General features: G+C 38.8%; 1 protein-coding gene across 1 annotated transcript in view; it reads left to right on the forward strand.

Moving 5' to 3' along the window:
- The window catches only part of kif26aa (kinesin family member 26Aa), a 93,466-nt gene extending 67,948 nt beyond the window's left edge, over positions 1-25,518 (forward strand). The window contains 12 exon segments of the mRNA XM_051139398.1: positions 521-710; positions 6,660-6,851; positions 9,290-9,383; positions 10,116-10,378; positions 10,510-10,693; positions 12,547-12,706; positions 13,260-13,422; positions 14,233-17,227; positions 18,143-18,333; positions 19,538-19,624; positions 19,626-19,689; positions 23,939-25,518. Coding sequence (XP_050995355.1) covers positions 521-710; positions 6,660-6,851; positions 9,290-9,383; positions 10,116-10,378; positions 10,510-10,693; positions 12,547-12,706; positions 13,260-13,422; positions 14,233-17,227; positions 18,143-18,333; positions 19,538-19,624; positions 19,626-19,689; positions 23,939-24,120 — 4,765 coding nt within the window. The 3' untranslated portion in view covers positions 24,121-25,518.
- Positions 25,519-27,797: the final 2,279 nt, after the last annotated feature.

Raw genomic sequence — 27,797 nt, forward strand, 5'->3', positions numbered from 1 at the left:
TTGTTACCTGAATGATTCACAGCTTTTTTTGTTTTTTTTTTTAGTAATAGTTGTTCACGAGTCCCTTATTTGTCCTGAACAGTTAAACTGCCCGCTGTTCTTCAGAAAAATCCTTCAGGTCCCACAAATTCTTTGGTTTTTCAGCATTTTTGTGTATTTGAACCCTTTCCAACAATGACTGAATGATTTTGAGATCAATCTTTTCACACTAAGGACAACTGAGGGACTCATATGCAACTTTTACAGAAGGTTCAAAAACTCTTATTTTGGTAAAATAATTTACATTTTGCATATCCTTCAAGGTGTATGTAAACTTTTGACCTCAACTATATAGTATCATACATAATAGTTACATTATACTAATAATATTTCTGTTTTTATCAAATAAATGCAGCACTTAATTCTTTAAGTCACCACAGTCCACATCCACCATAGTTTCTTGTGTCCATAATCATGTTCTTTGCTGTTGGTTTGTCTGTTACTCATCCATTAAAAGTGTTCATCTCAAATATATTCGCAGGGCTGCCCAGAAGCTGAACCTCTCCAAACGGAAGAAGCCTCAGCCGCTTCCACCCTCACCACCTGACCCAGAAGAGCCGTTCTTCTACACTGATGGCTTCAGCGCTGCCCTTCAGCTCTCGCCCCCACCTGTACCCCCATGTCTCCTCAGGGCAGGGTCAAAGGTTAAGGACAGCCCCGGGATGGGAAAGGTACAGTAATGTTGTCATTGCTAAAGCGTATGTTTTTTTCTGTTTTTTTTCTCTCCAGTTCTTCAGAGATTTTGAATGGAAATGGTTTGTAAAACATGATCAAAACTCAGATGGTCATGGTTGTGTCAAAATCATTGTAATTTGACAAAGAATAATAGGGAATCTTAAAACCATGTTGACATGACCCAGTTGTATTTTATAATTGTAGAGTTTTTTCTTCTTTATTAATAAAATGACATCATACATAAACTCTTGGTTGCCCTCTGCTCATGAATGCCCCGTGGGTTTATTGATTTGGCTAGTTCTCGGGTTACCATCAAAGCAGACTGTGTGTGACAGCATGGGTTGGCCCAGTTGTCGTGATTCCCAGGCTCTTGGAATTCCAAGAAGCTCCTTCGGAATGCCAGACAGCATTCCTCGCTGTAAGTGACTGACAGGCTGTGGGAGTGGGAAAAGCAGTGTATGAAAACAGCAGGGTCAAAGAATGACATCAGTGGGCATTAAAATGAAAGACATATTTCTCTCTCAGAATAGAGCTGTTTATTAGTGCCGGATTGACTGAGTGTGGAAATGCTTATGATATCCCAGTGTCTCAAGGAGCTATATTTGTGTCTCGTTCTTGGATTATTTGAACACCAGATTTGTGAGCATTACTTTTGGTGATCTGGATAATTGTGTATAAGGAATTTCTGCTAAGTATATGAAAAAAAAAACATTGAACAGATGTTGTTTGATATTTGGGATTGTAAGGCAAAGGAATTAGTATTGTTTGAACCTGCAGCAATGTAAGATAAGTCTGTTTTAAGATAAAATAGGATAAAATAAGCAAACTAACAATCCTGATTCTCCATGCTACACTGTAAAAAATAAAAAACACAATTTGTTGAGTCAGCTTAAAATAATTTGTTACCCTGCCGCCTTAAAATTTTAAGTTCAGTCAACTAAAATAAGTTTAGTCAACTTGAAATGTTAAGTCGTACTAAGTAACAACTTAATTATTTGTGTTTGCTAAAAACAGATGGGTAAGTAACCCAGCTACCTTAAAACTTTAAGTTGATTCAACTCAAATATCTAAGTTGTCATTTAGTGTAATTAACATTTCAAGTTGAATAAACTTTTTTTGAGTTGACTGAACTTAAAATTTTAAGGCAGCCAGGTTACAAATTATTTTAAGTTGACTCAACAAATTGTTTTTCACAGTGTAGTTGCTTAGTGCTGGGGTTTAATGATAAAAACTTGTCTTTTTGTGAAAATTACAGTAAATTAAACTGAACTAATAAAACATTTCCCTTAGGGAAGCATGATATTAAAATTCCAATAATTGTTTTCACATTAACTGACATATTAAAATTCAATTTGATCTTGTTTAAATTGATAAAAGATCACTAAAAACTTAAAAGTGAATTTTATGCATAACAAACTTTAATGTACCCACATTTATAATGCATAGAATGAAAAATGCTTAATCATTTAGATTTGCTTAGGATTTTGTTTTAAATTAGTGTTTAACTTAAAGGAATAGTTCACTCAAAAAGGAAAATTCTGTTATTATTCATTCAGTCCTCATTGACTTCCATATTGTAAAACAAAATACTATGGAAGTCATAGGAGACCATCAGCTGTTTGGTTACAAACATTCTTCAAAATATCTTCTTTTGTGTTCAGCTGAAAAAAGAAATTAATACGGGTTTGGATCAGCTTTAAGTAGTTAGGTTAAGTAATTAATGACAAAATGTTCATATTCGGGTGGACTATCCCTTTAACTAGCACTAGATGACAACAAAGGTAATCTAAATGGAAAAAGCAGTATTAAATATGCGATGGCCATAATCGCATGGTGCTGATATGTGCATTACTATATCTCCCTAATGTGGTCTTACAGGCAGTACAGGGATGAGTTGACATAACATGTGTTTTGCCTATAAAAATGACATAATTCTTAGTGCCTGGATGATCACTGTCATGCTAAAGCATGTTGGTACCCATTAGGCAAAGCACTTAATCCCAGGTCACTCCAGGGGGACTGTTCATGCAATTAGTGCACTTGTATGAAGAGCATCTGCTTAATATTAACCTGCTAACCATAATGAGCTGAGGTCATGCTCTCTGGCACATCTGCACATATACTGCTACATCTTGTCATGTAACTGACAGTTCCATATATACCCTCTCATGGGACTCTCTAAAGCATCGTGAGCATCTCAGCATGTTGCTGCTATTTAGGGTAACAAACTCATTCCTTTTCTTAACACCCCCTGAAGGTCTAAAAGCCATTGAAGATTGCACTGACCCACGTATGACCCTCCTCCAGCACAGGTGATGCACTCTAAATAAATTCAAAGAGATGGGACCCATTAGAGTCTGCTTTAGGACGACTTCTCTGTGGGAAAGTAAGAAGATAATGTGTGTTCTTAGCATTAGATGCTATAATAGACTGCTGAGTCATAAACACCAGCAGGTGGTGCAGGTTTTTATAGCGTCATGTCTGCAGGGAGATGATTCGCTCATTAAGAACGGTGAAGTCACCTGAGTTACTCCTCAAAATGTATCCAGCCACCTCTGGAGGAGTCAGCTTATTACATCATCCCCATATCGCAATGGCTATGGAAGGCATTTTCCTTTCCTTAATTGTGCACCTAATTGTGTTGATGCATTGTGCAAACACAGCATTAGAAAATGTGCACAATAGGCATTAAAAGTTTTCTAAAGTCACACCAAAGGCAGACAGCTGCATGTTTTTAATGAGTTTTATCAAGAAAAAGACAGAGTGAAGTGATTGCTAATAAGCCCCACTGAGTTGAAGTATGTTTCCTGCTGATTTTGGGGTACTTGTGAAGGAAATGGGTATGAGCACTCTTTATTTTATTTGTGGAGGAAGGAAATGTCAAAGTGCTTAGAAGGCAGCAGGTAGAGAGGAACAGGTGATTGTAGGAAGGCAGTGCTAATGCACTGAGGGTAATGGAACTTAATCTGTGTGGAAATGACTGACTGATACATGCTTTTGCACTCAAGGGAATTGCTTGATTTGTCTTTTTGTAATCGGACGTTCCATAAAAAAAGGATTTGAATTGTATCATTGATAAATGCTGAATAGAGAAGTCCACTTCCAAAACAAAGATTCACGTATCATGTACTCACCCCCTTGTCATCCAAGATGTTCATGTCTTTCTTTCTTTAGTAATTAAGAAATTATGTTTTTTGAGGAAAACATTTTAGCATTTTTCTCCATATAATGGACTGCTATGGTGCCCTGATTTTGAACTTCCAAAAGGCAGTTTAAATGCAGCTTCAAGCGATCCCAAATGTGGTTGTAAACAATCCCAGCCTGAGAAAAAAGGGTCTTTTTAGCGTAACGATTGGTTATTTTCATAAAAATAATACAATTCAAATACTTTTTAATCTCAAATGCTCGTCTTGCCTTTCTTTCCCTGAACTCTGTGTATTCTAGTTCAAGACAATTAGGGTATGTCTAAAAACTCCAATATTATTTTTCCCCTCAACTTCAAAAATCATTTTAAAATCATCCAACATCGCTGCAGAAGTTCCGACCCAGTCTTTGCAAAGTGAACATGCAGAGAAGATCAAACACCCTTAACAAAAAGGTAAAACAGCGATTTAGGATGATTTTGAAGTTGAGGCAAAGCATGAGATGGGAGTTTTGAGACATACCCTAACTCTCATGAACCGGAACAAAAACAGTCTGTGCAGAGTAAGACAAGATGAGCATTTGGCATTAAAAAGTATATAAATTGTATTATTTTTATTAAAATAACTGATCGTTACGCTAGTACGACCCTTCTTTCTCGGATGGGATCGTTTACAATCGCATTTGGGATCGTTTGAAGCCGCATTTAAACTGCAATTTGGAAGTTCAAAAAATGGGGCACCACTGTAGTCCACTATATGGAGAAAAATGCTAAAACAATTTCCTCAGAAAACATAATTTCTTTACAACTGAATAAAGAAAGACATGAACATCTTGGATGACAAGGGGGTGAGCACATTATATGTGAATCTTTGTTCTGGAAGTGGACTTCTCCTTTAAAACAAATAATGAAAACACCAATGGAATGTCTATCATAATAAGCAATTTTTGGTGATCACTTGCTGTCAGGTTTAGTTGCAATTTTGTTGCAAAAAAAAAATCATTTTATTATTGGACCTGGAACCAAGGGAAAAAAGGGTTATTGTGACTTTTCCTCTCACAATTCTTTTTTCTCAGAATTTCCTGATACAAGATCGCAATAAAGTAAATTTTGCGAGACAATTCACAATTCTGACATTTTCTCAGAAAATAGAAAATAAAATTGATACAAACTTGCGAGAAATAGTCAGAATTGTGAGATATAAACTTGCAGTTCTGCCTTTTTTCTCACAGTTGCAAGTTTATGTTTTGCAATTCTGACTTTTTTCTGGCAATTCAGACTCTTTTCTCAAAATCGTGCTATATAAACTCCCAATTCAGACTTTTTTCTCAGAACTGTGTGATACAAACTCACAATTGCGTTAAAAAGTCAGAATTGCAAGATACAAACTTACAATAGCAAGAAATAAAGTGCGAATTGCAAGATAAAATCTTACAATTCTGACTTTTTCGTAATTCTGACAATTCAGATTTTTTTTCTCAGATTTGTGAGAGATAAACCTGCAATTTGTGAGTTATAAAGTCCAGTTCTGAGGGGGAAAAAAGACTGATATGTTCTCACAATATTGCAAGAAAAAAGTCAGAATTGTGAGTTTTTATCAGAATTGCGACTTTATTTCTCAGATTTGTGGGTTTATATCTCACAATTCTAAAAATAATTCAGAATTGCAAGATATAAACTCACATTTCAAAGAAAAGAAGTCAGAATTGCGAGCTTATATATTACAATTCTGACTTTACAACTCACAATTGTGAGTTTATATCTTACAATTCTGAAGAAAAAAACAGAATTGTGGAAAAATGTCAGATTTGCAAGATTTATTGCAAATTTATTTTATTTTTCTTTTTTATCCAACACAGTTGCAAGTCTTTAATCCCAAACATGTCAGTATATGTATGGAACATAGTGAGCCTGATCAGGCAACAGAGATTCTTATTCTTTGCCAATTGAATTCTTTATCTCAGTGGAGGACTGTAAACTTTAGGGGCTATTTGTTGCTGAAAGTGTCCCTAGTGGCAGAGCTATAAAAATAGGTGTTAAACACAGACAGTCGAGTACTTTATTGCTTCATTGAGTAGGTGTAATAATGAACTGTTCTGGCTCAGTCATATTTCACTTTACTATCATTCATGTTTATGACTGTAAAAGAGGAGAAATGCTGCATCCATGCTTTGTGTTACATAATGTTTCTCATAGTGATTATAGCTAGTTTGTTACTCTGTCAGACACACAGTTATGAATTCATGATCCCTAAATTAAGTTTTTAACTTTTGTTGAGTTTGTTTCTATTTTAATATATTTCAAAATGTAATTAATTCCTATGATGGCAAAGTCGATATTTCAGCAGCCATTATTCTAGTCTAAGCTGAATTGTTGCTCAGAAAACCATTCTTATTATCATCAGAATTAACAGTTGTGCTACTACTAATACTATATTTTTTATATTAACATGATATTTGTTAATATAATGTGTCTGGTCAGAACATTGTGAGTCGGTTTTCTGAATCCAGCCGCATTTTACAGCAGGATGTCCCATGTGTGGGAGCAGAAGGGCTTTGGGAATCTCAGTATTCAGCTTCTGCTGATTACATGCTTTCCACTTTGCCAGAATGAGGGGCATTCTTGGCCAGGAAACTGAAAGACATTATTTTCAAACCACTCAATAATTGTGAGAATTAGTGGGTGGGAGGGTGCAATTACAGCTGTATGCTTTGAATTCAGCCGCAAATTCGAAAAAAACTGGTCACATATAAAATTATGTAGGAATATAATTATGATACGAATATAATTGTGTGCTTTGCAGGTCAAAGTAATGGTGAGGATATGCCCTGCCAAAGGATCACGAGACACCTCCGAATCCATGTCCTTTCTTAAGGTAGATGCCCATAAGAAACAGCTGACCTTTTGTGAGCCACCCACCTGCGCACGCTCCACCTCTGCCACCGCCCCAAAGATGTTTACCTTTGATGCTGTCTTTGCTCAAGATGCTTCACAGGTACAGTAATGATATAAATGCTTCAATTTTTGGCAATCAGAGTAATAAAAGCAAGCATTTTACAAGTTATACCAAGGAGAAATCCTGTATTTCCTGTCTGTACTTATAATTTTATATTGAACAAAAATCTTCACAGAACTGATGTCAAACAGGCAGGACATCCATGCTGAGATCAAAGCAATGCATAAGGGAGATATTCAGTTTCGCTTGGTTTGCGAGGTAGATAAAAGCATTGGGTTGGTGAGTTGGGGTTATCGTTCCGAGCCCACAGCGCCTGAAGGGATCTCAGAGGAAAAGATAACATAGCTCTTTTCTCAGCTTCCTCCTGAACTCTTTGGGAGTTAGGAGTCTTTGGGTTTCCTGTCCTAGAAACATCAGGTCTGATGATCAATGACTACCCCACATTGTTCAGAACAAAAGAGGCTTTGAGCGAGCACACATCAGAGGTGGTTCTTACAACAACATTGTCAAAGCTTTCCTCAAGCAGCAAAATACACACACATAATTTCACGGTTTGAAATCTTCATCTGTGTCCTTCTACTGTATTCTACATCTCTTTGGGAAGTTTGCAAGGATGAGCAAGGATCAAGTTTGCAAGGATCTATCTATCTATCTACAGGGTGCGATTTGCCTGGGGTGGGGGGGTGGTGGGGGGCTATGCATCCCTGCTTCCGCTGAATTATTTTCATCCCCGGTGGGGATAAAAAACATCCCGCGAACCCGCTCCAAAGTCCCGTTCTTAATTAATTGATTTGAGATGTGTGCTTTGAAGTCCCATTCTGAATCAAATGATTTGTGATACGCGGTCCGATTGCAGCACTTTGAAACAGTGAATCATTTTGTGACGCAGTGGTTTAACTAATTAGGAGTTTTAAAAAGCTCTGTTGATACTGTGTTCTTTGCTTGCTTTCTCTATATAATTTGTTCATTGTTTGAATAACAGTGGAAATGAAATAATTACAATTATTAGCCCTAACTTAGAAAGTTTTTATTAAATTGCTCTGTTTGTTGCTCTGTCTGTCTTAGCTCTCTGTTGCTCTGTCTGCCATTCTATCTCTGTATGTCTGTTTTAGCTCTGTTTGTTACTCTGTTTGTTGCTCTATCTGTCTGTCTGTCACCCTCTCTGTCTGTCTCTCTGTCTGTTTTATGTCTCTGTTGCTTTGTCTGTCACCCTCTCTGTCTATCTCTCTGTTTGTTTTAGCTCTCTGTTGCTCTGTCTGTCTGTCTGTCATCCTCTCTGTCTGTTGCTCTGTCTGTCATTCTATCGCTATATGTCTGTCTGTTTTAGCTCTGTTTGTTACTCTGTTGCTCTATCTGTCTGTCTGTCACCCTCTCTGTCTGTCTGTCTGTCTGTTTTAGCTCTCTGTTGCCCTGTCTGTCACCGTCTGTCTATCTCTCTGTCTGTTTTAGCTCTCTGTTTGCTGCTCTGTCTGTCTGTCTGTTTTAGCTCTCTGTTGCTCTGTCTGTCACCGTCTCAATCTCTCTGTCTGTTTTAGCTCTCTGTTTGTTGCTCTGTCTATCTCTCTGTCTGTTTTAGCTCTCTGTTTGTTGCTCTGTCTGTCTGTCTGTCTGTTTTAGCTCTCTGTTGCTGTGTCTGTCTGTCCTCTTCTCTGTCTGTCGCTCTGTCTGCCATTTTATCTCTGTATGTCTGTCTGTTTTAGCTGTTTGTTGCTCTGTCTGTCTATGTCTGTCTGTCACCCTCTCTGTCTATCTCTCTGTCTGTTTTAGCTCTCTGTTGCTCTGTCTGTCTGTCTGTCACCCTCTCTGTTGCTCTGTCTGTCATTCTATCTCTGTATGTCTGTCTGTTTTAGCTCTCTGTTTGTTGCTCTGTCTGTCTGTCTCTGTTTTAGCTCTCTGTTGCTCTCTCTGTCACCCTCTCAATCTATCTGTCTGTCACTCTGTCTGCCATTCTATCTATCTATCTCTGTCTGTCTGTCTGTCTGTTTTAGCTCTCTGTTGCTCTGTCTGTCTGTCACCCTCTCTGACTATCTATCTGTCTGTCACTCTGCCATTCTATCTCTGTCTGTCTGTCTATCTATCTTTCAATCTGTCTGTCGCTCTCTCTGCCATTCTATGTCTGTCTGTCATTCTGTCTGTCTGCGGATCTATTTGTCTGTCTGTCGCTCTGTCTGCCATTCTATCCCTGTCTGACTGTGTGTCTGTTCGTCGCTCTGTCTGCCATTCTATCCCTGTCTGTCTCTGTCTATCTATCTATCTATCTATCTATCTATCTGTTTGTCACTCTGTCTGTTGTTCTGTCTATCTGTCTCTCTGTCTCTCTGTCTGCCATTCTATCTATTGTTCTGCCATTCTGTGTATCTCACGTTTGTCTTTTGTTTTGTTTCTGTCATTCTGTCTGTTTGTCTGAAGAAAAATACTGTATGTACAACTAGTAAAACAGTTTGAGTTGGTGTCTAAATCTGGGTTTGTGTCCTCAGGCGGAGGTGTGCTCAGGGACAGTGGCAGAGGTTATCCAGTCTGTGGTCAACGGGGCAGATGGCTGCATCTTCTGTTTTGGTCAAGCCAACCTCGGTTAGTACACATCTGTTCAACCTAGTAAGCCATATTTTACAGTAATTAACATCATTGTTATAATCACCCACCTCTATTTCACAACTCCTCATGATTTGACAGATTATGCATACTGTAGTTCAGAATCCATTTTTAGATAGAGTAGCCTTCACTTACATGAGGTGAAAGAAAAAGTGACACAAAAGACTGTTTTGGCTGCATTTGAAAATTCCTAACAAGAAGGCAGAGAAAACGCAGGGAGGGCATATGTGTTTGAGTAGTAATAGCAGCTTGTTGAACACAAAGTGCCCTCGTTTTACACTTTGTGTTTGAAAAGCGCTCAGTTTCTCTCTCTCCTGCTCTCTTGTTGTACAGCCCCTCACTGTGAGAGACTGTGTGCTTCCCACCGTGCTGCTTCAATCCCCCATAGTTAGCTTGGCTGCTCATTTGCTCTGCTTTAACATGGTATATTCTCTCATGACTAACATCCTTGTGGGCTAATTTTATTAGCTTAGGGGCGTTTTACACAGACAGTCCTATTATTAACGCAAATCCTATTATAGACCTGCTCTTATATCATTATGTAGTTAAGTCAAGCAAAGTTAATCAGTTGACAGTGTAATTTTTATCATCTCTACACTGACAAACGCTGTTCACTAATGCCATTTTTTAATTTGAACTAAATAAGAACCATGTAAGGACAATTAAAACGAATGATAAAGTATTATCTTTTTTCTCACCTTTACCTCACAGGCAAAAGCTACACCATGATCGGCAGGGACAGCTCTACACAGAGCTTGGGTGTGGCACCCTGTGCCATCTCTTGGCTCTTCAAGCTCATCGAGGAAAGGAAAGAGAAGGCTGGCACGAGATTCTCCATTCGTGTGTCCGCTGTCGAAATCTGCGGCAGGGAGGAGATGCTGCGAGACCTGTTGGCTGACTTTTCCACAGGGACTTCCCAGGACAGTCAGGGCGCAGGAATTTCCCTACGAGAAGATCCGGTCTGTGGATCACAGGTGCATTAGAGTGTTTTTAATATCGGTCTACGAAATGTTTTCAAATGTTTGAATGGTAGTACACAGTAATGTCAAAATGAAATGTTAATATCAAATTGCTTCTGTCTCCCTTCTCTTTTATCTGTGTCCAGCTGCAGAACCAGAGTGAGTTGCGGGCGTACTCTGCAGAAAGGGCGGCATTCTTCCTAGATGCAGCTCTCGCAGCACGCAGCACCAGCAGATCTGATGTTAAGGAAGAGGACCGCCGGAATTCTCACATGCTCTTCACCCTACACATTTCCCAGTACCGTATGGAGAAGAGCACCAAAGCAGGAAGTATGGCTTGCTGCGTTCATTTTCTCATTTATGTAGGAAACCATTACTGAAATGTGATACGCTTTTTATGTAAGGTTGTTTTTCTTTTAAGAAATGAGAAGAAATGTTAAAATAATATTTTGAACATCCATACCTTTTCATGCAGGGCTTGAAATAATTCAACTTCAAGGGCAATTTAACTCCACCGCAAAAATTAAGTTATACTGCCTTTCTAAGAATTCATATCATATATCTTTATGCATCATTAGTATTTTGAGAAGACTGTTACTATGAGCAGCCAATACCTGACTTTTCCATTATCATGCTCTCCATGTTCACAGAGAGTATCAGTTACCTCAATTTAGTCCTGCTGATAACGGCTCTACGAGAATGCTAACAAGAAGGGTTAGCACGTTTTCATTACTGGGCGTAGCCATCCTGTCAAGTCAGCATGTCAACATTAGCATGATCATTAGTATTGCGCTCCTGCCGCTGCAATGCAGGCTGTTCTGGCCATTGACACTAGCCAGAATAGATTTTAATATGTAATGAGGCTGGAGTCTCTTCTGCAGAGATGTTTATAGAGCCCAGCATGAAATGAGAAGCTCGTTTGCATTCCCGCTTCACAGAGCGTTTTCGGTTCCGAGGGCTGGCTTTGTAAATCCTACTGACGTGAGGTTAATGGCCTCCATCTCAGTGTGAAATAAATGCATCTTCTGTAATGATACTGAATGAATTTTACTCTAGTGACCTACATGGGACTGTAATCTAACTAGCTGTACTTACTTTTATTGCTTGCTGTTTGATGGACTGCCAAGGATATTGAATCACCACTTACCTAGCAGAGATCCTATATCCAACTGCTGTCTCATAAGGTCCCCTAAAACACTTTGATGTGCAGTACCTGTGGTCCTTTTGATGATAAAATACTATATCCAGAGCAACTAAGCCATTCGTAGATTGTGTTTAAATGCCATTTTAAGCCTAAAGAGTCTTTAACATGGACGTTGGGAGTCAATTTCTGTTTTTAGGAGAAGTTCACTTCCAGAACAAAAATTTACAGATAATTTACTCACCCCATTGGCATCCAAGATGTTCATGTGTTTCTTTCTTCAGTTGATAAGAAATTATGTTTCTTGAGGAACACATTTCAGGAATTATCTCCACATAGTGGATTTCAATGGTGCCCCCAAGTTTGAACTTCCAAAATGCAGTTTAAATGCATCTTCAAATGTCTCTAAATGATCCCAGCCGAGGAAGAAGGGTCTTACCTAGCGCAACGATCAGTCATTTTCGAAACAGATTGACAATTTATATACTTTTTAACCTCAAATGCTTGTCTTGTCTCGTCTCTGCGATGCACATGCATAGTCTGTGTAATCCGGGTCAGTACAGTTAGGGTATGTCGACAAACTCCCATCTCGTTTTCTTATTCAATTTCAAAATTGTCCTACATTGCTGTTTTACCTTTTTTGTAAAGGGAATTTGATCTTCTTTGCATGTTCACTTTGTAAACACTGGGTTGGTACTTCTGCAGCGATGTAGGATGATTTTGAAGTTGGGGAAGAAAACGAGATGGGAGTTTTTCTACATACCCTAACTGTCTTGAACCGAAAAAAAACGTTCATGTTACAAAAGAGTTCATGCAGACGCTGCATTTAAACTGCATTTTGGAAGTTCAAACTTGGGGGCACCATTGAAGTCAACTATATGGAGATAATTCCTGAAATGTTTTCCTCAAGAAACATCATTTCTTATCGATTGAAGAAAGAAAGACATGAACATCTTAGATGACAATGGGGTGAGTAAATTATCTGGAAATTTTTGTTCTGGAAATGAACTTCTCTTTTAAAAGGCTGTCTATAACTTTGCAGTGTCTGGGAGTCGTAGCCGTCTGCATCTTCTAGACTTGGGAAGTTGTGAGTCTGATTTGAGTCAAACACGAGATGGAGGGAGAGGCCAATGTCTGTCATTGGGTGCCCTTGGAAATGTCATCCTAGCCTTGGCCAATGGAGCCAAGCATGTGCCATACAGGTATGTGTTTTATGGTTCAATTAATCAATACAAACCAATAGTGGGAGATGATAGATCTCTGTTAATGGTGGTAATGTGTCTCTGAGCACACATTGAACCCTCCTGATCTGCATCTGCAAGGGTTTCATTCCCAGCCTCCTCAGATCAATGAAGCCAATTAGCCAGCTTTGCAGGGAGAGAAGGCAGCTAGGGCGAATTGGACTTGAGGTGGGATGTATTGACATGAATGTGGGTCAGTGAGTCAGATTTATGCTACAGGAAAATTAAGAAATACTCACCGGAAAGTGGGATACTAAATACAGTGACGCGAGCAGAGAAAATGAATCTTTTTCTTGTACCATATCATCCTCCACAACAGGATAAAATAAAAACACTCCAAATCAGGTCACCACAAAGTGAGCATCATTTTCTATAGATTGTTTTTATTCAAGCATGATTCATAATCCTCTATTTTAAGACAACCTCTCAATGATCTTAGAAGGAAAGAGGTAGAATGTTGTAAAGCCTAGCTTCCTTTTTGGCTAACGAGAAGATTTTTTGATGTATAATTCAGAGACAGCAAGCTTACCATGCTGCTGAGGGAATCGCTGGGCAACATCAACTGTAGAACCACCATGATCGCCCACATCTCTGACTCGCCAGCCAATTATGCCGAATCTCTCACCACTGTGCAGCTTGCCTCCCGTATTCACCGCATGAGAAAGAAGAAATCCAAGGTTTGTGATTCAAACTGATGTATTGATCATTTGAATTGTGTATGCTTGTGTATTCATGGTCCTTTAATAAAACTAAAAAACTGAAGCACTGATTCATGTTACCAAGGTAAGACAGTAAGTACTGCAACTTTTCTAAAAGTAAAAAATGAAAAAGATGTTTTGGACCAACATTCATTTTGAAAATGCTAAGTATCTATATTTTAATTATTAATAATTAATTGAATTAACAATAATATTTTCCAGATAATTTAAAATATATTTTTAATTTTGACTTTCTATGACAACATAGTATTTGCTAAAAGTCTTTATTTTTGTCCATTTTCTTCTTGTTTTACATTCTGCAATAGGTCACGACTGTCATTTTCCTAAATTACATTTTGGCTTTTATTCATTAGAATCATTCACAATTTAAATAATGATTCATGCTTTGTCAGAGAATCAAATGTTACGGTGATAATTTAGCTGCAAAATTTCTTAGAGACCTATGTCATGTAATCAACAAATGTAATCAATGCATTTGTTCCGGAGGGAGAACAGCATGTAACCTTTCCCATCACAGAGGCAATTTTCACCATAATTAAGCTGTTTTGACAGAATATATTAATATTTTATAGATCTAAAAAAGTCCTTTCTCTAACTTATGCATAGTATTGACAACTATTTTAGCTTTGCCTTTGGTGTGCACTTTTCACCTTTGTTGATATTGACATGCTGTTTCATGAAGAGATGCCTCTCTGAATTTATTGCGTGCTGTGAAAGAGCTGTCTCCAAAGATATATTGATGTAAGTGTTTTATGTTATTTTGTTCAGTATGCATCAAGTTCCTCTGGAGGGGAGAGCTCCTGTGAAGAGGGACACATCAGACGAAGACCTTTCTACCCTCGGACTGTGGCTCTTGACCCGGACCACCCTGCAGTGTTATCCAGTGACCCAGATTACTCCTCCAGCAGTGAGCACTCATGTGATACAGTGATCTATGTGGGGCCTGGTGGGACCCCTATCTCTGATCGTGAACTCAGCGACAATGAAGGCCCACCAGCATTTGTTCCTATTATTCCCTCCCTGAACAAGAAGCGTGTAAAAGAGGGACCTAAGTCTGATGGGGACCATCTCAAATGCAACACCTTTGCAGAGTTGCAAGAACGGCTTGAATGTATTGATGGCAGTGAGAGCACTTCTGTTTTCACCAGTGAAGGAAAAGCCCAACAAACAGCCTCCAAAAGTGGCGTGGAAGGAGCTTCTGTATCAACCAGAACCACCAAGTCCTCTCTTCAAAAGCCTGCACACCTGCAACACGGGGCTGCATCTGAAATTAACACGACTTTAAGACAAGATTCAGAGCCTGTTGTGAGAGAAAAAGTCTTTAGTAGAGGACCTGTACAAAAAGCCAGTGCCTCTTCATCATTGCAAAACATCTCAAAGACCTCAGTTTTAAATACAGAGTGTGGCTTAGCCACACGGACGCCTCCAGTAGGTATGAGCCAGCAAGCCCTAAGGCAGGGAGAACGCAATGACTCCCAAATTACTGACAGATCCCATCACCTCAGTAGGAGTCCTATGGAGGTGAGCCACCTACGTGCCACTCTGAGGAACAGGTGCCTCGATAGGGATGTTTTAAGGACTACGGTTACACTGCAGCAGCCTGTGGAGCTCAATGGCGAGGATGAGCTGGTGTTTACGGTGGTCGAAGAGCTGCCTGCTGGTCTGGTTCCAGACAATGGAAGACCCTCCAGCATTATCAGCTTCAACACAGACTGCTCTTTGCAGGCCATGGCATCTCGCTCACGGCCTGTTAGCATTATCAGCAGCATCAACGATGAGTTTGATGCATACACATGCCAGATAAACAGATCCCAGCTGAACCAAGGTGCTACTTCCAAGTCACAGGAGGAATTTACAGCTGGACATGCAGCTGTCGGCTCCTGGTCTTGCAAGACAAATATTTGCACTCCAAGTAGTGATGAGACTGAAGGGAGCATCTCATCAAAGGGAGTGCGCAAGGGACCCGTCAGCAGCTCCATGATGGATTTACCTGGTGGTTTACACGCAGAGTCTTTTTCCCAGCAAAGAACAAACAGTCCATTGGGTGACAGTGGAATTTGCTTTTCGGAACAAGACTATGATTCTGGGACCACTGACAAATTGTCCATATCTAAGTGCCCTCTATCTCATGACAGTACCAAAGCATCCCTTGGTGGTCCAAAGTCGATAAGATCTAATAGACTCATGAGCTCACAGTCTGCCCAGATCTCATACATTTCTACACTCCCTAGAAAGAGCACCCAAACTGCTTCTTCTAGCAGTAGCTACAGCCATGAGCTACAACGCCAAGGTAGCAGAATAGATGAACAATGGACCCACACTAGTAGCGGGCTACACTCGGCCAGGAATTCTGAGTTTAGCTCTGCAAGCAAACCACCAAAAAATGGCTCAAGTGGAATTCCATCTAGAAAGACAAACGGGAATAGCAACAGCGTACCTCGTCCTCCTAAAATGCATGTGCCATCCACATCTCAAAGGGTTGTGGATGGTTGTGAGAAGTCGAGTGCTAAGAAAGGGGAACTGAGCAAGATGCCTCAGCTCAGGAGAGGAGCCACCACTCTCGGCATGGTCTCAGTGCCCCATAGCTCCTCTGAGATGAAATGGGGTAACGATGCCTCGCAAACGACTGGTAGCCTCAAATTCTCTTCCTTAGGAAAGAGAGCTAATGGACAGAAGGGTAGTATGCTCCCTAAGTCTGGAAGCATGTCACCTCCTGCTCCACCTGTCCGAAAGTCAAGCCTCGACCAGAGAACAAGGATTTTGTTGTCTCCTAGTGCCTTAAAGTCTGTAGGTAATGATGGAACAAGACTGTCTTCCTCCAAAGCATCTGTTTCTGAGGAGGACTTTGATGTTCGAGTTAGGGGGGAATCCTTTAGTTTTAAGTCATCCAGCCTGAAGACAGCTTCTAGTCTCAGATCACATAGTGCTAAAGGAGACAATGCAAGGCATTTTGGTAGTCTTATGTCCCTTGAAAGATGTGACAGTTCCTCGAGGGAAAACAGCAATGTCAGTATCAGCAGCACTGGTAAATCTGCTAAAATGGTGCCAAAACTTGGTTCAGCCTGTTCAATATCTACACCAACCGCCACTTCCCCTCCATCTACTAGTGGAATTTGTAAGCTTGGACAGATAAAAGCCAGTATAACTCCTAGATCTATTGTTGGGAATGGCAACAAAGGAAAGACCTTGTCGAGTACTGCTTCAAAGTCCCTTAGCTCCTCCACCAAGTTCCTTGCCGCCTCAGCTGCTCGGAACACCAGTCTACCTCCAACTGGAAAGCCCCCAACTCGCTCTGTCACAAGCTCCAGTGCTAAACAAGGAAGGGGCACTATTATGGGCACAAAGCAAGCGATTCGTGCAGCCAACAGTCGGGTCAGCGAATTAGCAGTTGGTAGCTCCAAGAAACACCTCAGGGGCTCTGACCAAGCAGATGGCAGCAATGATGCCAGAACTTCTAGCGAGATGCCACTGGCTGCTCCTTTGCCTTCTCCTTACAGCAAGATCACAGCCCCTCGCCGTCCTCAGCGCTACAGTAGTGGCCACGGTAGTGACAACAGCAGTGTACTTAGCGGTGAACTACCCCCTGCCATGGGGCGCACTGCACTTTTTTATCACAGTGGAGGCAGCAGTGGGTATGAAAGCATGATCAGGGACAGTGAAACCACAGGTAGTGCATCTTCCGCCCATGATTCCATGAGTGAGAGTGGAGTGTCCACTTCCAGTCGAACAAAGGCCTCAAAATCTCCCAAAAAGAGATCTAATGGTGAGTTTAACTGGGAAACCACTCTGGGTGCTATTCAATGGTGACAATTCAAAATGTATTTATTAGATGGCCTTTGAAGATTAGAATGGAAAATTTAATGCGTGTTGTAATGTAACTAGACTTTGATAATGAGGACCACAAATATTGCTTAATATTTGATACAGGTTTCAGAAGTGGATGTGGCAAAATGGCTCGATAGCGCCACCTATACATTTTCAACTAAGTGTCCCTCGAGCTCTGTTTTACATACATGTATGAAAATTGGAAGACACATGTAACACACCAATACCTACAAAAAAGTATCTGGGAGCAAAATCCGAAATGGCAGGAAGTTCGCCATGAAACAGGAAGTTGTTATAACTCAGGCATACAATGTCTGATCTGCCCCAAACTTCACATGTCTGAGGAGTCCTGACAGGAAGTGTCATGTTTTACGCAGTAACAGACTCCTAGAGATTTAATGACAATAATATTAATGACAAAGTTTGATATTTCGCCATGGAAAAGGAAGTACCATCCTCAAAATGGTTTCACACGATTTTGACAGAGTGTCTTAGGAACCAAATCCTCAATATGGTGTGTTTTGTACAGTCTAAGATAAAAGACCATTGATGTTGCACAGTGTGCCACAGCTTTTACCTAAGATTCCACAGGGACAATAAATATTAGTAATGCATCCTGTCTAGCAAGTCAGTCTATTTCGTCCATTTAAATTTAGAAACCCAAGGTTATTAGGCATATCTGGTATTTGTTTTGCATTCACCCTATTCTCTAATCTGCATTTACCCCAAAATCATTTTTGCTTTAAATCCTCTAACATCTTGCAAGCCTCATACATATTTAAAAGCATGCCAGCAAACTCTGCTGTTCATCTTCGCCCCACATGAAGAGCATTACCCTGTGTGACCCCTCCAGGCCTGCAGCGACGCCGTCTGATTCCTGCTCCTCTGCCAGACACCTCTTCACTGGGCAGGAAGGTTGGTGCAGCAGGCCAATGGGTCGATCTACCTCCACTGGGGGGTGCCATGAAGGAGCCCTTTGAGATCAAAGTGTACGAGATTGATGATGTGGAACGCCTTCAGAGACGCAAAGAAGGGTTGGCAGAGGTAAGAAAAGAGTATGTTTTAATACTTTTCACTTTAGTGTTCAGCATGTGGCACAGTCCAAGTATGATGCAGTAACAGTTTTTCATTTATGCTAAAAACAAAAGCATCCGATAGCATGAGATTCTGATGTTTCTCACACATCCTGTGACAAGTGTAGTTGTCAGGAATGAAGCTTATCTCTGTGACAATTACTTATGTTGGCTAATTGATTTTAGATTGGACTGATAACTTTAGTTAGACAGTGATGACTGGCGTTGTAGGACAAAAAAGAAGTGGAATGAGATTAGCAAAGGTCTTTCTAGGGAAAGGAAGAGATGGCAAGAGCGATAGAAGGAGAGAGAGCATTGGGGAGGGGGTCAGGGGTGTCCGTGATGAATGAGGTGTGGCTTCACAATCTGTGGCCCGCCTGATCGGTCTTTATGGCCCACTCCACAAAGCGTGTCCATGGGTCATTAACCGTTTCTCTGTGAGTTTCTAACCCTGATCACACAGGCAATTGTGTGGAGAAGACGAGAGGAAAAGACATTAACTCAGTCGAATGGCGCTCTGATTTATTTTCAATTAAGAAAAAATGATCTCAGCTCGCATATTAGAGTCTGGCAGTTTGCTCATGAAGAATTAGGCTGTTCACCCTCTTGTTTTATGTGAATCTGTGTGTATGTGGGTAGGAGGCTGTATAACTGCTGAGTTTATTAATGTTTTGTGAAATTAAATTCTATTTGCACTAGGCATAACAGCTTGAATGCGTTTCTCTTCATCTGTTTGGAAACCTGAGATATTTGCAGATAAGAAAAAGTAATTTCAATTGTTATTTCACATTTTACTTTCTAATGGCCACCTGGTAGTGACAGAATACACATGATAGGAGTAGGGTAATCTATACTGTAATTCAACCTTTCAGTAACAGGTTCCTCTCGAACATGATCGTTCTTTTTAATCCCTTAAGCAAACGTGCCTACAGGACACCGGCGAGTGTTTAACCTGGATGCTAATTTTATTTCCAGCTTGGCCCCAATTAATCTGACCAAACGGCTGAGGATCTAAATCCTCTGGTCAGGTTAGCCTGCACTGGATCAATTCGGCTTAAGCCACTGCACTTTTAATCGGCCCTAAGGACGGCCACACATAGTCTAGCAGGTGCTTGGAATAAGTATAAGTATAAAAGGTTTGTGGTTGACTGTACACTGCTTTCCCATACTTGCAGGGTTTGCAGTACTTCAACGCCCGCCTTAGGATGCTGGAGAAGAGGCAGCAGCAGATCAGGGAGTTAAGAGCCAAGCACGAGAAACTGAAAAAAAGAGTTGGAGGACGCCAAGACACGTCTCATGCTGGACCCCAGCAAATGGATGGGAGAATGTAAGTGTATTGCTATCTAATGTCAGGGCTTTTCAAATTTATTCATGCTAATGCATTTAAAAAGGTGACCTTCCCTTTATGAAGAGCTCTTTTTTTTAAGTATTATGGCAAAAACGTACTAAATTTTAATGTATGAAGACCCATCTATGCATATTATAACCACGTTGTATCCAAAGTTAAATCTTAGAATTTTGTTACAGCACTAAAACCAAAGCAAATAATTACAATATTATCTAAAGAATATTTACTTTGTATTAAGTTCATACAATGCCTTATTTTCATCCACTTGTTTAAAGGGAACCCTAGGTATTAAGACTTGTATGGCTTAATATGACATAAATGATGTCTCTTACTGAAATATGTACTAGTGAACCAATGAAAATTTATGTTATTTAAAAAAATCCACATTGTTTTATACATATTTTATACATAACATTTAGGTTATATTAAGCCATACAAGTCTTAATACCCAGGGCTTTAACTAGGACTGTCAAAAGAATCAAACAAATCTGATGATTTATGACTGTAAAAAGCTGAAAATTTGTGTCAGGCATATTTAATATCTTCAGTTAACAAGTTAACTTTGATGCCTTATTGATGCTAATTTTCCTTTGGCCCCCTTGTGGCCCTTTTGACCTCAATTTGAAAACCACTCATTTAAGTGACACAGACTATTATCAAGTACTACGCAAAAATATTAAGTGTGGGACACACCAAGCTGACTTCAAAGAACTAGTGGCGAAAAGAGCATCAGCAGCGCCTTGACAAAAAAGCTGCACTTGAACACACTACACAGACTACAGCTGTCTGCAAGCTAACATGTGCGTTCTGCACCTGTGTGAGAAGATTTAGCTCTTAATAGTATATATTCATAATTCAAAAGATGAAACCAAAACAATGACATACCAGATATACAAAACGTAAACAAAGCAGCGCTTGCTTGCCATTTTGAATATCAGTTACGATGATAACTTTCATTTAATAATTTTGGTGTGTTCAGGGATTTACACTTTTGTTTGTCTGAAATTAGTAGCAATTTCACTTAGCCAAAAGTACTTTCTTTTGGGATTTTTACTTTGACGCTCTACCATGAATCAAGGTCAGGAATGATTAATTTTACCATGGATCTTACACAGCATAAGTTTCCCAGTGATGTGATGTAGACTACTGGCTGCCTTTATGACTTTAATTTAAGCGTTTGAACTTAGTGCCAGGAGAATTTACAAGAAAATGCTGAGGTAATGGTGCACTCACAGAAATGTCTTGAGCATTGACTACTGTGAATTAGTACCTTAGACAATGTGTTACAATAATGGATGATATTGGCTTTCTAGAATATTCTCTATAAATGTAAGCTGTGAAACGATTAGTTGAAGTCGTGTAACTGTGATTCTCTTTTGCTGTTGCTGCCTACGCTCTTAGACTTGGTTTATTAGTAGATTTCAGGATTTTCTCAAATACAAAGAGCTTTAGTACACAGGGCAAGAAAATGATTTGAAGAAAATTAAGCTGAATCATGTTATTAGTATTGTTTACTCTATTCAAAATGAAAATGCACATTGCCAGCAGCAAAGAAAGCTCTGGTGATTCTGTATCTGTTTCATTCTGTATTCAACCCTCAGTTTCAGTTAGAATTACAACTATTACAAGGCACCAATACAACAACCTTGATATTGCAAAGTATCTGTCTTCACTTTGCTAGAAAAAACACTTTTGTAAACAGTATGTGGGAGCGAAATAGCAGGACGTAAAGGAGTAATGTAGAGAAAATGGCAGGCGCATGGAGAGAGGGAGTGAATATGCGTGTCTGTGTGTGTTCTTGAATCAATAAGGTATTATTTTTCTCTTCTGCAATCACTACCTGCCCACTGGCCAGGTGATGTTTACCATTCATGTGTGACTGCTGTCTTGGGTAAAGCTGTGATTGAGGCTGTCATGCTGTATAAATCAGCCCCTCTTCAGAGCCTTGCAAAATAAGGATGGTGTTTTTGTAAGCCCATCTTCTCCCACACCAACCAACCAACCATCACATGCAGAGATTTTTGTTTATGTCCTGGGTGATAAAACTATCAATCTAGGTGTGTCAGCAGGGCTGCATCTCACAGCCCTTAGTCACATCTTTATCATGTGGCACAATAATGTGGCTTCTATGTGTGGAGGTATTTTACAGATTGCTTGACTTTTATATTTATACATGTTTTAATTAGGACTGTATTCAAATTAATTTTTCAGATTTACCACACAAATTATTGTAAATTAAAAGAAATTAAAGTTTTTGAGAAAAACATTTTAGGACTTTCTCTCTATATAGTGTACAGTCAATATAGGGCTTCAATGGGGATTAGCAGGCTGAAGGTCCAAATTGCAGTTTCAATGCAGTTTCAAAGGTCTCTGCACAATCCCAGCCAAGGAATAAGGGTCTTATCTAGCAAAACGATCAGTCATTTTCTAAAAAATATGTAAATTTATATACTTTTTAACCACAAATGCTCATCTTGCACTAGCTCTGTGTCCACAACGTAACCCTTTACATAATCACATCGGAAAGGTCATGTGTGATGTAGGTGGAAGTACTGACACAGTGTTTCCAAATCGAATGTACAAAGAAAGCCCTTTACAGAAAAAGGTAAAACAACGATGTTGGACGATTTTGAAGTTGGAGAAGAAAATGAGATGGAGTTTTTCGCCCTTCCCTACCTTTTTGAACCGAATTACACAGATGAAGAACTAATCACGTGCAACCTTTCCAATGTGATTATGTAATGTGTGAAGTCATAGACATGCATCGCAGAGCTAGTTGTTGTTAGAAAATGACCAATCATTTCACTAGATAAAACCTTTTTTCCTCAGCTGGGATCGTGTAGAGCTTGTGAAGCTGCATTGAAACTACAATTTGGACTTTCAACCCATCAGTTCCCATTGAAGTGCACTATATGGTGAAAAATCCTGGAATGTTTTCCTCAAAAACCTTATTTTCTTTTCTCAGGAGTGAACTAAATATTTAAATGTTAAAATCCATGTTAAACTGACATCCCTCTCTAAAAAATGCTGAGTTAAAAACAATCCAACTTTTGTTATTTGGCAACCCAGCGCTGGGTAAATATTGGTCAGAACACATGCTGGGTTATTTTGATCCAGTGGTTGAGTTAAATGTTTTTACCAAACATGCTGGGTTAACTATTCTTTAAAAATTATTATATTGCTGGCTTAAAATGGACGGGAACTTACAAAAAACACACACACAGAATTACTAGAATAATATTGTTAAGCAAAAACACATGGACAAAATACAAGACAAATTGAATTTATTTGGGTGAATACAGCATAGTTTACAATATTACGTACATTTAAACTCATTTAACAAGCATTTTAGACATTAAAAATGTAACATTTAAAAGTAGCATTTTAATTTTAGTGTCCCCAACAGTTCTCTTTTAATTTTAGTGTCCCCAACTGTTCTCTTCTGTAAAAAGCGTAATCGCTTTTTACAGAAATAGCTGTAATTCTCGTTCTGGTGTGTCGATGAAATATGATCTGGTGATGGGCTGCTGTTCACTGATGTAACTGCAGACTTCAGACCGTGGCCTCGCGTTTTACTCTCAGCTGAAAGATGCCGTGACTGACTCCAAAACCTGCCCATTTAAACAAACAGTACTGACATTAAAGAACATATTTTTTATGCTAGGCAAAAGGCATTTCCATCATGCGATATGACCGCTGCTGACACAGCTGACTGACACAGCTGACTGACATCTCGTCCTTATGTTCCGTTGCATAAAATAATACAATTTTCAGCACAGTAAAGACTTCATAAATTAAATAAAATGTATACAAACCTTTACTACGCTGCAGAAGTGCACCAAATCGGTGGTGCTGAGAACGGCTCTCTCTTATAGTGGACTCAAAAAGCCTGTGCTCTGACTGTAACTCAGCAGCTGGGTTGTTTCATCAGAGACAGGCTTAACCCAGCAGTTGGGTAGAAGAAAATAACCCAGCAACTTACAGAAAAACCACCTAGCACCTGGGTAAAATTTTTTAAAAATAACCCAATAAAATGACCCATCAAGTTGAACCCAGCATTTGGGTTAAACAAATAACCTAGCACCTGGGTACATTTTTTTAAAAATAACCCAATAAAATGACCCAACAAGCTGAACCCAGCATTTTTTAGAGTGTGGTTATTAAACTGTAAGTTCTAAGTTTTAAAATAACCATTTTGTTTGCATTTTTCAACCTTTTTTTCCATTAGTTGATGTGGACCCAGATCTGGACCAGGAGTCGCAGGATTACCTGGAGGCTCTGGCTCAGGCCACCGGAGACCTGGAGTTTTGTGTCAACCTATGCAAGTCTCGTGTGATGATGGAGACCTGCTTCGATATTGCAGTGCCCGCGATCCCAGGACAGAGTGGACAACAGGAGATGGAGGTCTAGGAGAGAACAAAACAGGACGTTGTTTGCAAGCTAGCTGTGAGTTACGGCAGGAACATTTTTTTTTTAATTAAGACTGTACTTCTAGGAGCAACACAACAAGTGAAGGTATTGAATAAGCATTTTTAGAAGCTCCCTGAAATGCTGGGAGACTGAATAAAACAAGAGCAAGACCGTGTCCTGAGATCTTCGTTACACTTTACCAGGAAGTGCCTTAAACAAAAAAATCCCATTGTCTTTGTTTTATGATTGGTGCTAGTATTGAGACCAACTTTCCCAAGTACACTTTGAAAACAAAGTATTTGCATTGCAATGCAGTGTACAGTGTATTTATAAGAGCTAAAGTGTGTAAAAATATAGTTTTAAGTATTAAAAAAAAAAAAACACCCCATACTATTGCCTTTTCTAATATGTAAATTACCTGATAAACCCTGACACTTGTGATGTCTCTCAATTGGATAAAGCAGTAGCGCTGTCGTCTGTCTCATTTGGTTACAGTTGCTCTGCATAATGATTGGCTCTAAGATGACATGTCATTTCCCCTGGATGTAGATCTACTTGTTTAACTGTTTGGTGCAGCTGGTGGCAAATCAGAAATTAGAGCTTGTCTCGAACACTTCTCAGGACATCAAACCGAAGTGAGTTTGTACTTCTGAATTTCAGTGTGTGTGCTGTATGCGTCATACTGTAATGTACCGTATGCATGTGTTCTTCTCTGATCATGCAACATCCAGCGTTAAGCTGGTTTCTTTTAACGTGGTAAACAAATCCACTGTATCTACCTGAACTTCAAAAGATTATGCCTTTCTACACTGAAAATGAATTTCAAAATGTTCAGATATACAAACAGCTATCATCTGTTGACAAATTCACAGGACCTTCTCCTCACTGTGTCCCGTGATTTATCTTCAGCCTCTGATGTTTGATGATTTTTGTTTGTCATGTTAATCCTTAAAGTGTCTCTGCAGAGAAGTGTGACTGCTGTTTCTCATAAAGAAACAAATAGAAGAGATTATTTGGATTTGCAGAAGGTTTGAAGTAGAATATGTGGCTATTTTTTTACATCTTAAAATCCTGTCTCTGTTTTTGTTGTTGAATGATTCTTTATTTAAAAAAGAGAAAAAGGCTTTTTCTCCAAGTCGCTGCATGATTTTCTATTTGTTCTTCGTACAATTTATTTAATTTTTTCCTCTTTGTTTTATATGTTTGTCTGTGATTTCTACTAATAATTTAAGTTTAACAGATTTGCCAAGCATTTAGACTTTTTCAATGTCTATGACATTTTATCAGTGTTCCTGCTTTGTATTGTACAGTTTTTTATCCTTTTTAAAAACCATGTATAGACTCCTAAGTTTGCATTAACATAAAAATATGAATAAAAAGAATGTTTCCTCTTTATAATTCTTTGTGTGGCTATTCCTTTTTTTCTGCATATTTATTTGTTATTATAAGTCTTTTATTTTAAAAGAACATGCAGGTTTTTTTCTGTAATATAAATGATTTTGTACATTAATATCTGCAAAACAGAGTGCAAAACTGAATGAAATCCATAATTCTTGTTTTTTAACAAGTGATAACACTTTAAAACGTGACGTATCTGTGTTTAATATACTTGTTGCATTTTACCAGGTTACTTTCGGAGCTCATAATCACCAACTTTTACCAGGAAAATAAAAGAATTAATTAATTAATTAATACAAATTAATAATTTTATTCAGAAAGGGGACATTAAATTTATTAAAAGTGACCGTAAAGACCTTCTTTGTTACAGAAAAATATATATATTTCAAATAAATGCTATTGTTTTGAGATTTCTGTTCATCAAAGAATCCTAAAAAAAATGATAATAAGAAAGCACTGTCATATTAGAATGATTTCTGAAGGATCATGTGACACTGAAAACTGGAGTAATGGCTGCTGAAAATTCAACTTTGTCATCACAGGCATGAACTACATTTTAAAATCTATTAAAACAGAAAATGTATTTTAAATTGCAATAACATTTCATAATATAACTGATTTTACTTTTATTTACTGACCAAAAATGTTGAGTATAAGAAACTTTCACATGTGCAGGAGAAGAGACTGTGTAAAGTAATAACATTTTGACATTAAAGCAGTTGTCCACTGTGGACTTGTTATATTTTTACTAGTCACAATAGGGTCGATGAAAAGATGCTCCTACACAGATGGCTGGAGCCAAAACAAATTTGAGAATTTAATCATACCACAGATTGATCTTCATTAGGTTTTTCAGCTCTATAAATGGTGGTATACTGGCTTTGTGATTCATTTAGGGTGTTGGGCGCTGTGAGTCTTAGATGCAGAAGAGAACTGAGAGCTCTAAAGGCCAACAGGGTAAAATCCCTTTATGACTGATTCCGTTGGCGGGTTATTCCACCTGCTCTCCTCAGCAGATGGTCTCATCAAATGGATCGAGACGTTTTAATCAGTCTCTCTGAAGACATCTAGTCGTTTATGTCATAACGTGTCAGTGAGAGCCACCAAGTGACCCTGTCAAATTTGCTGACTAGAAGCACACCGAAACTGCTCCCGCAGAAAGGCTTGAAGAATTTGATCACCCGTCATTGCTAAAGTTCTACACATCCCCCAATTGTTGGTCTCCTACAGTGAAAACCTTTGATGCGTCTCTTTCTGTATCTGCCTTGCTCTGTTCATTACGTACATGGATGGGGGAAGGAAGGTTCAAAAGCAGACAGTCCAACCCCCAGGCTCTGAATGTGATTGAGTTCTCCGTCACCCTGTGAATATGTGCAACAGAAATGGAAAAAAATGGAGGTGAAGTCCGTGGTATTTTAATTCCATCCTCTGACACAATACTACTTCTTGCATTTATATTGAAAACTACCATAAATGGAAAATTACTGGGAGAATGCATGAATAATTTTATAAAAAGAGCATAACAGTGGTGATATAAAACTATTAAAATCATGTTTCTGCAAGCTGAAGCATTAGCCAAATTGTGTATATATGTGAAATAAATAATAAAAGACAAAAAAAAAGGTACATTTATAAATTTATTTTAAAATTCTAACTTTATTCTTGCAATGCCGAGGTTATTTCTCACAATGCTAATAAGAATAAGAAAAATGTACTCGTCATTCACTCTTTTCCCCTCGGCTCAGAATCAGGAGTTTATCTCTCACACCTGTTTTTTTCTCTCAGAATTAAATCAAGTTCTAAAGTCAGAAATACGAGATATAAACTTGCATTTGTGAAAAAAAATCAGAATAGTATTTCATGCTGAAAATTTAGGGCTAATGTAATATGTTCTCTATGCACTGCATATGTGAATATTATGTAGACAAATTGTTTAAATCAAATTCATGCTTTAAAAGTATAGTCATAGCAGGTTTAGTCTGTCCATTTAAACGTCTGTGTTTATGCACCAGACACTTTCTTATTAACACTCCAGGTTACAAAGACCTAATAAGGACTTAACAAATGTTTACTTGTCAATGCACCACAAATCATATTGCGCTATTTGCCTCTTAACCTTTAAATACCTCTTCTGCACATTATCATGCACAGTTATGTAAAGTACTTGTATAGTCTGTCTTAGGTTATATGTATGTATAGTCAATTATTTATAGTATATAGTTACATGTATAGGTTTAAAAAATTGTTTCTACGTCTAGTGTATGTATGTTCATATTTAT

This window comes from Labeo rohita, chromosome 20 (genome assembly GCF_022985175.1).
Source record: "Labeo rohita strain BAU-BD-2019 chromosome 20, IGBB_LRoh.1.0, whole genome shotgun sequence".
NCBI lineage: Eukaryota > Metazoa > Chordata > Actinopteri > Cypriniformes > Cyprinidae > Labeo > Labeo rohita.